Raw genomic sequence first — 13,452 nt, forward strand, 5'->3', positions numbered from 1 at the left:
TATTTTAATTGTATATCTTTTAGTCGACTTTTTACAAAAATCGTAATAATAAGTCTTTTGGGAAGGCTGTTATATTTACTAAATGCAATTCAAAGTTTTCAGCGAGAAAACAAATCTTCGGCATCTTAAAAAATATTCGTTTATTTTTATACGCCCGTCTTAAGACGGGACGTATTATGGTATGGCGTTCATGTCCGTCCGTCCGTCCGTCTGTTAGCTTTTTCGTGTCCGACCCGTAACTTAAATACTACAAGGCTTAGAATCATCAAACTTTGTCTGTAGATACATCTTGGGTAGAAGGTGTGTCGCACATTAAAACCAGGTCACTGTGACTTTTCATTAAGAAGATATCGGTCTGTCCGTCCGTCTGTTAGCTTTTTCGTGTCCGACCCGTAACTTAAATACTACAAAGCCTAGAATCATCAAACTTTGTCTGTAGATACATCTTGGGTAGAAGGTGTGTCGCACATTAAAACCAGGTCACTGTGACTTTTCATTAAAAAGATATCCGTCTGTCCGTCCGTCTGTTAGCTTTTTCGTGTCTGACCCGTAACTTAAATACTACAAGGCCTAGAATCATCAAACTTTGTCTGTAGATACATCTTGGGTAGACGGTGTGTCGCACATTAAAACCAGGTCACTGTGACTTTTCATTAAGAAAATACGGCCATATATGGCAAAAACTTGTCCGGCTCATAACTTGAAAGCTATTAGACCTAGAATCACCAAAATTGGTCAACTAATGCATCTTAGGTAGAAGGTGTGTCGCATCCTACTTTAAGGTCACTGTGACATTTAATTAAGGTGATATAAAAAAATGTTTTAATGGGTACAATTTATACTGTTAACAATATGTGACGGGCGTATCATGTGCCGTGGCGGTGTACTTTATTTGAATATCGTAATACATGTATTAATGTACGCATATCTATTTCATTAAACTATAACAATTTAACAGCACATATTTGTTTCTTTTTTAAAACTCTTTTAATAACATGTACCTCTTCATAGCAATAATAACAAATTTCATTGATTGTTATGTACAATTGCATGGGTTTGCTTCATTCTATATTTATTCAAAAGCTCATGCACGTTTTATCTATCAGCAATGGTCATTTTCATTCATATGACGATACGATATATCCCAGTGAACTCGAAATAAAAGACACCACAGAGTCTTCCACATCTGCTTCGTACTTAGATATTCTATTGAAAAAAGATACTAACGGCAAACTAACAATGAAATCCGGAAACAGGAGGGGGAAATTCTATATCAGGGCGGGTTTTCCGTCCAGGGGGAACTCTATACTGACTTTGTACATGTACATAGGGAATATTATTTGCTGGGGCGCTTTTTCCTCCAATGGGAGGAAATCTATCCCGGGCCTGTTTTTCCGGGGTGAGGGAGGGTGTATATGCGGGGGGGGGGGGGTATATGCAACACTGGAGATATGCGTGGTGGCGTCGTCATCATCTGTAGAGTTCTTGTTGATACATGTACCAACATTACCGCAGTGGTTTCTATGATACCGTTCCACTTTTATGGCTGTAAATTTGCTCAAAATATTCGTATTTGATTATTCTTGGGTCTTAAGCTCCCCTTCCTCCACCCATGAAAAAAAGTCATATGTTAAATGCACCAAAACGTGCCTATCATTCAAGACATAGAAAGAAGCAAAAATATATAAGTATATGTGTGGGGTTCTCATATAATCATCAATTTTGGTAACATAAAGTTTAATGAAAAACGTTGTGAGGGAGAGTTAAAATTTCATTTTTTTTTCCAACTCAAAAGCGCTGTAGTTTCACCATTCAGCGGCGAAAGCAATGCTACTATTACGTCATAGGTAGCTTGATAGGCGAAATTTCCTAAATCTCCCCATGAAAAACTCTTACCATTTATTGTGGTCTCACCTTACACCCAGATGTCCTGACTTTTAACTACCCCGGGTTCAGACTTTTAACTACCCCGGATCCTGACTTTTTAACTACCCCGGGTCCTGACTTTTAACTACGACGGGCCCGGACTTCTAACTATCCCGGAACCGGACTTTTAACCACCCCGGGTCCTGAGCTTTTAATACCACGGGTCCTGACTTCGAACTACCACGGGTCCTGACTTCGAACTACCCCGGGTCCTGACTTTTAACTACGCCGGGTCCTGATTTTTAACTACCCCGGGCCCTGACTGTTAACTACTATGGGTCCTGACTTTGAACTATCAAGGGTCCTGACTTTTAACTACCCCGGGTCCCGACTTTTAACTACCCTGGGCCCTGACTTTTAACACCTGTAGATACTTACACAACACTACGATTAATAATGAACCTTCTGTTGTTTTTAATAGTGCATCTCTATAATTCTCACGCAAAACATTTATTGTCTATTGACGCCTCATCGTATTGCAGGGGGGGGGGGGTGCAATTTGAAGAAACGAATCCGCACTACCTAGGGATTAACCATGGTTTTCGTCTACACTTGAAAATAAGATTCTAAAATATTTTAGCATACATCTGCATGTAAAATTATTCCCAGGAACCATGACTTACACACTCTTGAATAGATCAGTAACTTATCATGTAAATTTCAACTTTTCTGACTCAATGATTTTACAGACAGACATAAAAATGTGATAAGGTGAGTTAATTTGAACTTTCAGCTCAGGTTTACAGACAGACAGACGGACCACTGTCATCTGAGCTAAACACACATCATTCTTCATTCAGCTTCTGATTCACAAGTTCAACAGAACCTAAACTATTTATGAAATAAAACTCAAACACGCAATACAGGATCATAAGCTCGCATGCGCGAGTACAACAGAAGTTTAATCCTACACGTGTAAATGTACATAGATATCCGGAGGTTCATTGTTCCACTCAACTCAATCTACAACAGAAAAAAAGAGTAATAATACAAAAACATGTAACGTATTTCATGTCATTTTCTCACTAGAGGGAGCGTAATGCAAGCTTCACTCACACTTCAAAACTACACAGGTAATTTACCTATTGTTTACTAGCTGCAATAATGTAGTCCTATCCAATTTTTTTTATTCTGACGTTTTTGGGACAGGGCTACAATTCCATAGGATCTCCGTAATACTAATGGTGCAAAATAACTTTATGAATAACCGATAATAAACTCTGTGTATTAGTCCCAAATGTTGTTTACACCAAAAGGAGTACCAACTTTGTGCTCGGGCATGTCTAATAAAGGTGTTTTTCATTAAATATAATGTACAGCATGCAAAATTCTTCGTCTGCTCCGACATGCTTGTTATCGCGAGATCTCGTAGGTGGATCTAATGAAAAGCCTAAACATTGACAATCAGCGCGAAAATGTAGTTACTCGAGCCACTTCGACAAAGAAAGGAAAATCATATTGTTGCAGAAAGAATTTACACTCTGCTGTTCGTTTTTTAACTTGATAGTAAATTCAAACCTTTTCAATACCGACGAAATAGCTTTCGCCTCCATACTTGTCCATTGATGTAAATACTACCTTATATGGCATATGCAAATGACTTGAAAACCGGAAGTTGAAACTTCAGTACCTCAAACATGGCGCACAAATATGAATCGAGAAATTGGAATTTATCGAAATTGTTGAAAACGGTAGAATAGAGCCTCACAAATCTAAAGTTGCAGGTTGTAAATTTAAATATTGACTAAGAAACATAGAATATCATTTTATTTACGTAAAGAAAGTCAGGAAATGTTTAGAATGAGCGCAAATGTTGCGGGAGTGAATCACTCCCGCATTTGCACCATTACGGAGATCCTAAGGAGTTGTAGCCCTCTCCCTAAAAAAAACAAAAAAAAAAAAAAAAAAACAGAAAGGGCTACATTATTGCAGCTAATTGTTTACCTGTACACAGGAAAGCTTTGCATTTACAGGGAATGAATAACATGTAAGTGAAAGCTTGAGTGACGAGCCTTCTGGTAAGACAATGATTTCAATAAGCAATGTAATCTTATTCACTGATAAAAAAAAATTAGCTAGCGTGGATTCAAATTGTTGATTAAAGTGCCATTAAAACGACAGGAACACTTCAATCCCAGATATATGGTTTCTGATAATTTTTAATAAGCTCTATGTTTACATTTCCGAAATCAAAGTCGCATATCATTTCACCCCCCCCCACCCACCCAGTCCGTGAGGATCCTAGAAAGAATAGATCCCTAGTACCTCTTGCTTGTCGTAAGAGGTGATTAAATGGAGCGGTCATTCGAATAAGAACCCCAAAACTGAGGCCCCGTGTCACAGCAAAGATTCCTTCCCGTTCAAAGGCCATAAGCTCCGAGCATAGACTCAACTTTCTCAGCCCTTCGTCGACAATGGAAATATCTTTATACTATACAAATGAAAACTTCTCAAAATGGACGCCTACACAATATACCCCCCCCCCCTGGAAAACCAAAGCTAGGTGAAAGGTGAAGACAACGAACAGTGATCAATCTCATAACTACTATACAAGCAATACAAAATTGAAAATAGAGAGATGTGCAAACACGGACCCCTGGATATACCAGAGACGGAATCAGTTATCTAAGAGGAGTAAGCATCCCCGGTCGACCGGTCACACCCGCCTCAAGCCCCATATTCCGATCAGGTAAACTGAGTTATCCGTAGTCAAAATTAGTGTACCATGAACGGCCTAGCAATCGGTATGAAACAAGTCAGATAGCATTTAACTCAATGTATTATAGCTCAACACATGTGAGAATTTCCAAAAGTCTGTAAAATTCTGCTAAGCGTGTTAAGTTTATTGTCAGTATACAGAAAAGGCCGTTCTGATTGCTGCACAAAATTTTACAGTAATAGTATGTAGTTTTCTGTTTATCGCAATGATACAGACTATTTCATCCTTATCTAACTGCAAGATCGTGTTATAAATTTGAAAAATGGCTTGGGATCTCTCAAAATCCAACTTCCACCTGTTAACTCCCTCTAGATCCGCCACTGTGGTACTACAGGTGATCAGAAGGATACAGGTATTGTACCTGTCTAACGGGAGAGGTACAGTCCAGGTCAATTATTTATTAAGAAATAAAGTCAATTATCGGAAAACTTCCAAACGCCCTTCTATCCGATACGCGGGGAATAACTTGTCTGTATAGTACGATGTTGTACACCATATTGACCTGGGGATATGTAACCGTCGATTTCTCTTCGCTTTAATGTTTTGGAATAAATTATAAATACAATGATTTCCTGAGTAAAGATAAAATGTTTACTGGCTACATTTACTAAATGATTTATATCTCCGGCATTATCATGTTATTCGCTCCGCGGAGCAAATTAGCATGTATACTACGTGCATCAATATAGCATTTATTCTGTAAATGTGAATGCATGATTTTTTCTTTTATAAACGGAATAAATAGCATATATAAAAAGTCAATTTATGCCCTTTGTTTATTTCTGTGAAAGACACACGTCACTCACATACATGTAAGTTTGTTTGGAATTTGACACTGGATAATAGCGAGAAGAAATTTACAACGTCGCGCCAGCATAGTCATGATAAACAACCCTCAATGCAAACTAGTCTATGGCACGATAAACAACCCTCAATGTAAACTAGTCTTTGTCACGATAAACAACCCTCAATGTAAATTAGTCTTTGTCACGATAAACAACCCTCAATGTAAACTACTCTTTGTCACGATAAACAACCCTCAATGCAGACTAGTCTTTGGCACGATAAACAGCCCTCAATGCAGACTAGTCTTTGGCACGATAAACAACCTTCAATGCAAACTAGTCTTTGGCACGATAAACAACCCTTGGCACGATAAACAACCCTCAATGCAAACTAGTCTTTGGCACGATAAAAAACCCTCAATGCTACGTCCGTAAGTGCTTCACCTAAATCAAGTGTTGTCTCTATATAAAACTGTCCAGACTGAGACAGTAGTAGTGATTACTGTGTGCATTTCTGACTGTTTTGCATTAGGATACACGGTGGTACTTACATATATTACATCAAGTAATGTCTCGTGTTATGTACATTGTCTAAGCTCATACTACTAGTATTACTGTATATTATGTGTGAACCATATGAAACCATATTGCACATATGCACTCATTATAAACATGACATGTTGATCTAGTACCAATGCACCGTCCCGTGGTATCTTTTGCATTACAGTGGAGTTAATCATATGTACTTTACTACCTTTACTATTATTACATGTAGAGTTGTTATGTACATGTATATATATATCTATATATTTTTCCTATGTGTATTTCTGACTGTTTTGCATTAGGATACACGGTGGTACTTACATATAATGCAAATAAGTATTATCATGTTCAAATGTCTCATGTATGAACATTGCTCATACTAATAGTGCAGATTTTACTCTTGTTTTGTTTTGTTTTTCTTTTTATCGTCATTGCACATTGAAATGTTAACAATCATGTATGCTGTATGCCCGAGAGGGCCCTAATTTGGAAATAAATCATATTCTATATGACCCCCCCCCCCCCCCCCCCACACACACACAGGCACAATTGATATTGCGAAGTATTTTTGTACACTGACTACAATGAAGGGATTTATACATACATACAATTCTATCTTGTGACGTCAATGTTGACATCGCTACCCAGTATGATCTAGGTCAAAACAAACTTTAAAACTCTATTTAAATAAATATTGTATACAAGCTGACGCACCGCACAGGTATTTAATCACAGGACTAGACGGAAGGTCGATATAACAGGAAGGCCATGTTGGATTTTCAGGTAAAGACAAAATACGTATCCGTGTTTTCAATCAATTATATAGATCTGCTCATTTTCTTAATGATTTCATACATTTCTGAAAAATAGGCGCGGGGGGGGGGGGGGGGGGGGGTAGGTAATGGGTAATCCAATACATTCACGTCTGGTATATAAATAATCGCAGTTTATATAACATGTTGTAATTCTAGCTGGTCATGTGATTCAACAGATCTAAATCTTTAATCTAAATTCCCTATTTAAATTAACAGTGAACTCCTCATGTGACCCCGGACATCAGAAATGGACCCGTTCCGCAGAGCCCAGATTATCCTATTGTGTGACCTCTGTAAAACTGCCCACCTACAGAGTCACTGTGAACGTTGTGATATAAATCTATGCCAGACCTGTGTTGGGAAGCACCTCTCGGATTCGTCTATAAGACACAAAGTCGTGCTCTGTAAATACAGAAAGTCTCTTAACTACTCAACATGTCCAGACCACGCCGGCGAACTCTGTAAACATTACTGTGAGAAATGTGACATTCCTGTCTGTTCCACCTGCGTCTCCTCAAGTAAACATGAAGGTCACGATATATCAGATATTCTAGAAACACTCAGCGCTAAAACAGAAAGTTTACAGAAAGATCTGGACGAACTCGAGACCAGAATTTACCCGCGATATGAAGAAATGGCGTCCGATGTGCAAACTGAGAAAGCCCAGTTAGAAACGAATTACGGAGAACTAACAACAATTGCCGATCAACAAGGAGAAATCTTACACCGGGAGATCACCGCCATTGTCAACCAGCGGAAATCCGACATTCAGGAGATGAAAAACAAACACCTATCTACCCTGAATAAAAATACAGATGAAATCACACAGAAAATGGCGGAACTCAAACAGATCATGTCCGACTTGAAATCAATGCTAAAATCAAATGACGTCTCCTTAACCTCTACTTACAAATCTAGGAATTCTGAATTTAGAACATTACCGCCTAAAGTCCGAGTTACAGTACCCAGTTTGTCTGCTCAGAAAATAAACAAAGATCAGCTCAATGAAATGTTTGGTTCTCTGTCGCCATTATCCATTAACACAGAACATGGCGACACAGTGAAGTCAGCAGAAGCTGTATCGTCTCCTCCAGTCAAACCACTGCTTGATGAGCCGCGCCTCACCGCCGCCATAGACACTGGGTATTACAATCTAACCAGTGTCAGCTGTCTGAGTGAAGATCAAGTCTGGACATGCGGGGAGAGCAAAACCATGAAGCTGCTCAACCTCCAGAGTAAACTACTGACATCAATACAAACCAAGTCAGAGGACAAACCACGGGACATAGCAGTGACACGGGACGGATATCTTGTTTATACTGACTCTAGAGATAGAACTGTTAATTTAATTAAGAATAAACAGATACAGACCGTGATCACACTACAGGGGTGGTACCCTCTCTCTGTCTGCAGTACCGCCTCTGATGATCTCCTGGTTACCATGATCAGTGATGATCAAAAACAATACAAAGTCGTGCGTTACTCCGGCTCCACAGAGAAACAAAGCATTCAGTTTGATGATCAGGGGCGTCCTCTCTATAAATCTGGTCGTTACATTAAATACCTCAGTGAGAACAAGAACCTGGATATCTGTGTGACTGACCAGTCAGCTAGTGCAGTAGTGGTGGTCAATCAGTCAGGAAAACTCCGATTTAGATACACTGGTCATCCCTCTAATACCGAGCAATCATTTAATCCATACGGCATCACTACAGACAGCCAGAGTCACATCCTGACAGCAGACAGTGACAATGACCGTATCCACATCCTAGATCAGGACGGACAGTTCCTCCGTTACATTCACTGTGATTTAGAACGTCCATTAGGTTTATGTGTGGACATCAGAGACAACCTCTTTGTGGCTGAGTTACACACTGCTAAAGTGAAGAAAATCCAATATCTATAAACACAGCGTTAATTACACAACTCTACAGTGTTAATTACACATCTAAAAACCCTGTTAATTACACATCTAAACACAGTGTTAATTGCATCTTTGTGTTGATTACAGCTGCATGTTGATTACATCTGCTTGTTGATTACAGCCCTGTGTTAATTACAGCCCAGAGTTTGTGATGTGTAACATGTACTTGTGTTTGTGAGTTTAACTGAACAGTCTGACATTATTTTGTTTGTGATTTATATCATTCAATATGTGTTTGATTTTACAATGTATATATTAGATAAACATGATACAGAGTTCAGTCTTACATTATTACTGAGTACTTACTTAGATTTGTAGTACTGTAACAGAGAGTGACACCAAACGTCCAGTCTTCATCACAGATCTTCAGATTCAAGGTCACAGTCTTCTGTTGACCATCAATAACATCACAACACTTCACAGTCCTACAAAACACAAAGTGTAATTATATCTAACTGTATTGTCAACAATTGTCTGTATTTCAGAACTTAATTATCTTACAAAATGTCCAGTCTGTTACAGTGTGGTATATTTACATGTTTATATATATGTAAATGTAACAGGAAGGAGAAAACTCGTGCTTCAACTGGAAATCAAATCCGAGACCCCTGTATTACTAATGAGGTGTTCTAACTATTGATCTACAGTGACCGGTCTATCAGAGACCCGTGTATTACTAATCAGGTGTTCTAACTATTGAGCTACAGTGACCGGTCTATCAGAGACCCGTGTATTACTAATCAGGTGTTCTAACTATTGAGCTACAGTGACCGATCTATCAGAGACCCCTGTATTACTAATCAGGTGTTCTAACTATTGAGCTACAGTGACCGGTCTATCAGAGACCCGTGTATTACTAATCAGGTGTTCTAACTATTGAGCTACAGTGACCGGTCTATCAGAGACCCGTGTATTACTAATCAGGTGTTCTAACTATTGAGCTACAGTGACCGGTCTAACAGAGACCCCTGTATTACTAATCAGGTGTTCTAACTATTGAGCTACAGTGACCGGTCTATCAGAGACCCCTGTATTACTAATCAGGTGTTCTAACTATTGAACTACAGTGACCGGTCTAACAGAGACCACTGTATTACTAATCAGGTGCTCTAACTATTGATCTACAGTGACCGGTCTAACAGAGACCCCTGTATTACTAATCAGGTGTTCTAACTATTGAGCTACAGTGACCGGTCTAACAGAGACCCGTGTATTACTAATAAGGTGTTCTAACTATTGAGCTACATTGACCGGTCTAACAGAAACCCCTGTATTACTAACCAGGTGTTCTAACTATTGAGAAACAGTGGCCGGTCTATCAGAGACCCGTGTATTACTAATCAGGTGTTCTAACTATTGAGCTACAGTGACCGGTGTATCAGAGACCCCTGTATTACTAATCAGGTGCTTTAACTATTGAGCTACCGTGTCCGGTCTACCTGAGATTCATGTATTACTAGTATGGTGCTCTAACTATTGAGCTACAGTGACCGGTCTGTCCGAGACGTCTGTATTACTAGTCAGGTGTTCTAACTATTGAGCTACAGTGACCGGTCTAACAGAGACCCCTGTATTACTAATCAGGTGTTTTAACTATTGAGTTACAGTGGCCGGTCTATCAGAGACCCGTGTATTACTAACCAGGTGCTCTAACTATTGAGCTACAGTGGCCGGTCTATCAGAGACCCGTGTATTACTAGTAAGATTTTCTAACCACGGAGCTATCCAGATCGATATCCATGGTTCATCTTAACATCAGCCTATGGATAGGTCAATAGTTAGAGCACATGATTTGTAATACAGGGGTCTCTGAAAAACTGGTCACCTAACTAGTAATACAGGGGTCTCTGAAAAACTGGGCACCTAACTGGTAATACAGGGGTCTCAGATAGAAAGGTCACGGTTGCTCAATGGTTAGAGCACCTGACTAGTAATACAGGGGTCTCAGATAGACGGTCATGGTAGCTCAATGGTTAAAGCAACTGACTAGTAATATATGGGTCTTGGATAGACTGGCCATGGTAGCTCAATGGTAAGAGCACCTGACTAGTACAACAGGGGTCTCTGATAGACCGCTCACGGTAGTTCAATTGTTAGATCACTTGACTAGTAATAGAGGGGTCTCTGATAGACCGGTCATGGTAGCTCAATGGTTAGAGCACCTGACTAGTAATACAACGGTCTCTAATAGACCGGTCTCGGTAGCTCAGTGGTTAGAGCCCCTGACTAGAAATACAGGGGTCTCTGATAGACCGGACACGGTAGCTCAATGTTTAGAGCACCTGACTAGTAATACAAGGGTCTCCGATAGACCGGTCACGGTAGCTCAATGGTTAAAGCAACTGACTAGTAATACAGGGGTCTCTGATAGACCAGTCATGGTAGCTCAATTGTTAGAGCACCTGACTAGTACAACAGGGGTCTCTGATAGACCGGTCATGGTAGTCAATGGTTAGAGCACCTGACTTGTACAACATGGGTCTCTGATAGACCGGTCATGGTAGCTCAATTGTTATATCACCTGACTAGTAGTACAGGGATCTCTGATAGACCGGTCATGGTAGCTCAATGGTTAGAGCACCTTAATAGTAATACAAGGGTCTATGATAGACTAATCATGGTAGCTCAATGATTAGAGCACCTGACTAGTACAACAGGGGTCTCCGATAGACCGGTAATGGTAGCTCAATGCTGAAAGCAACTGACTAGTAATTCAGGGGTCTCTGATAGACCAGTCATGGTAGCTCAATGGTTAGAGCCCCTGACTAGTACAACAGGGGTCCCTGATAGACCGGTCACGGTAGCTCAATGGATAGAGCACCTGACTAGTAATACAAGGGTCTCCGAAAGATCGGTCATGGTAGCTTAATGGTTAAAGCAACTGACTAGTAATACAGGGGTCTCTAATACACCGGTCAAGGTAGCTCAATGACTGGAGCACGTGACTAGTAATACAGGGGTTTCGGATAGACCCGTCATGGTTGTTCAATGGTTAGAGCACCTGACTAATGAAAGAAAGTAAAAGTGATCAAGTTCACATACCCCACGCTCCAACATTGCTTAACAATGTCTCACATAATGAATGGTAATGCTATGCATTGCTGTAAGAACAGCACAGACGGGCTCAAAATTCAAAAGGGGCATAACTCCAAGAAAAATAATTGAATCAGAATTTTCTGGGAATATGCACATCTACACAGTGTGTCCTTATTAACTACAAATTTTCATCAAATTCTGTTGTGCGATCTCTGAGGAATTGTACTGACAACAACAGGACAGAAGGACTCAAAATTCTAAGTTCAAAAGGGACAATCAGACACTGCACGAAAAGTTGCGTTTAATATAAAATTAAACACCAATTATACCCAAATTAAATGTCAAATTTAAACGTAAAATACACATTTAATAGAAAATTAAATGTCAAATTTACTTTGCGTTTCCAGTGGCATATAATTTTCCGTAAACGCCGAAATTTAATGACGTTTAATGTCGATTTATGAAATATAATATCTGTAAACGCCAAATTTTATGCAGTGCAGAATTTCCTGGGAATATGCACATCTACACAGCATGTTTCTATTAACTACAAAGATTTACGAAATGATGTTGAGTGTTCTCAGATGAGTTCCGCTGACAAGAAAGGTTCAACAGCACTTAAGAAGATGTAATTTAAGTGTTTTACACACCAATACTATATAACATGTTTGGCATCGCCCTGAGGTCAGAACCCCTACCCCAGGGATCATGAAATTTACAATTTTGATAGAGGCTTTCCTGCTCTACATCCCTATGCATTTAGTTTTTCTTACACATGTATAGTCGTAAAGAAGATTTATTGAAAATTGGTCAAATTTGGGCAGTTTTTGTCCCGCCCCTAAAGCCACAGGAGTCCAGGAATTCTGAAATTTACAATTTATTTCCCCGTTGTCTTGAAGATGTTAACACACCTAACACGACAGGCAACGCATGACAACGGATGCAGACCAATTGCAATAGGTCATCTGAGTTTCATCAAAAATATTAATGCTATATTACATATGCCCTGGCCATTTCATGGAACATTTACATGTAATTCCATTAACAAACCTGGCATTTTGAACACCAGTAGAGCTATCCAGGTCCTGCAATATATGTCAGAGTCTCGGGAAAATTATCCTCATCAATCAACAGCACGTCTCCAGTAACCGTTACCCTACAATATTTATTCTCACATTAAATATTGGTTAACCACAAACTGATCCTTTACACCATTATATCATGCTTTTAGATCACAAATTTATGCTCAAAAGATCGATACAATGATACTGAATGTATCAAAATGAGACCAAACCAGTGCACATCTATGAATACCGAGTCCTACAAGTTCTATGAAAGCTCTATCTTAAATAGTTCAGGAGATAACAAGAGGTACTGTGATCAATGCTCACTAAGAATATCCCCGGCTTACCCCAATCTCCCAAAAGGGTGTTCCATGCGATGAAAAAAGCCGTTAAAGAATTTAAATGGAAACCATATTGCTACTTCAATGTCCAGTGCGCGTGACCTTTGACCTTTTGACCCAAAAATCGATAGGGAACATCTTCATGGGTAGTCCATATGTATGACATGGTGACTGTAGGTGGAAAGGATAACGCTTTTAAGCCCGGAAACCATATTGCTACTTCGATGTCCAGTGCGCTTGACCTTTTGACCCCAAAATTGTTAGGGAACATCTTCATCCCATGGGTAGTCCATATATAT

General features: G+C 39.5%; 1 protein-coding gene and 1 long non-coding RNA gene across 2 annotated transcripts; one reads left to right on the top strand and one right to left on the bottom strand.

The window, feature by feature from the left end:
• Positions 1–2,790: 2,790 nt before the first annotated feature.
• LOC125672703 (uncharacterized) lies at positions 2,791–9,138 on the bottom strand. The gene is made up of 3 exons (XR_007369074.2): positions 9,019–9,138; positions 8,160–8,665; positions 2,791–2,889 (listed from the first exon to the last, which is right to left on the bottom strand). It is a non-coding gene; the product is annotated as an uncharacterized LOC125672703 (long non-coding RNA).
• On the top strand, positions 6,529–8,988 carry LOC125678050 (E3 ubiquitin-protein ligase TRIM36-like). Its single transcript, XM_056148219.1, has 2 exons — positions 6,529–6,756; positions 7,005–8,988. The coding sequence occupies exon 2, from the start codon at positions 7,036–7,038 to the stop codon at positions 8,692–8,694; it is 1,659 nt and encodes a 552-aa protein (XP_056004194.1). The 5' UTR covers positions 6,529–6,756; positions 7,005–7,035; the 3' UTR covers positions 8,695–8,988.
• Positions 9,139–13,452: the final 4,314 nt, after the last annotated feature.

This window comes from Ostrea edulis, chromosome 9, assembly GCF_947568905.1.
Source record: "Ostrea edulis chromosome 9, xbOstEdul1.1, whole genome shotgun sequence".
Lineage (NCBI taxonomy): Eukaryota > Metazoa > Mollusca > Bivalvia > Ostreida > Ostreidae > Ostrea > Ostrea edulis.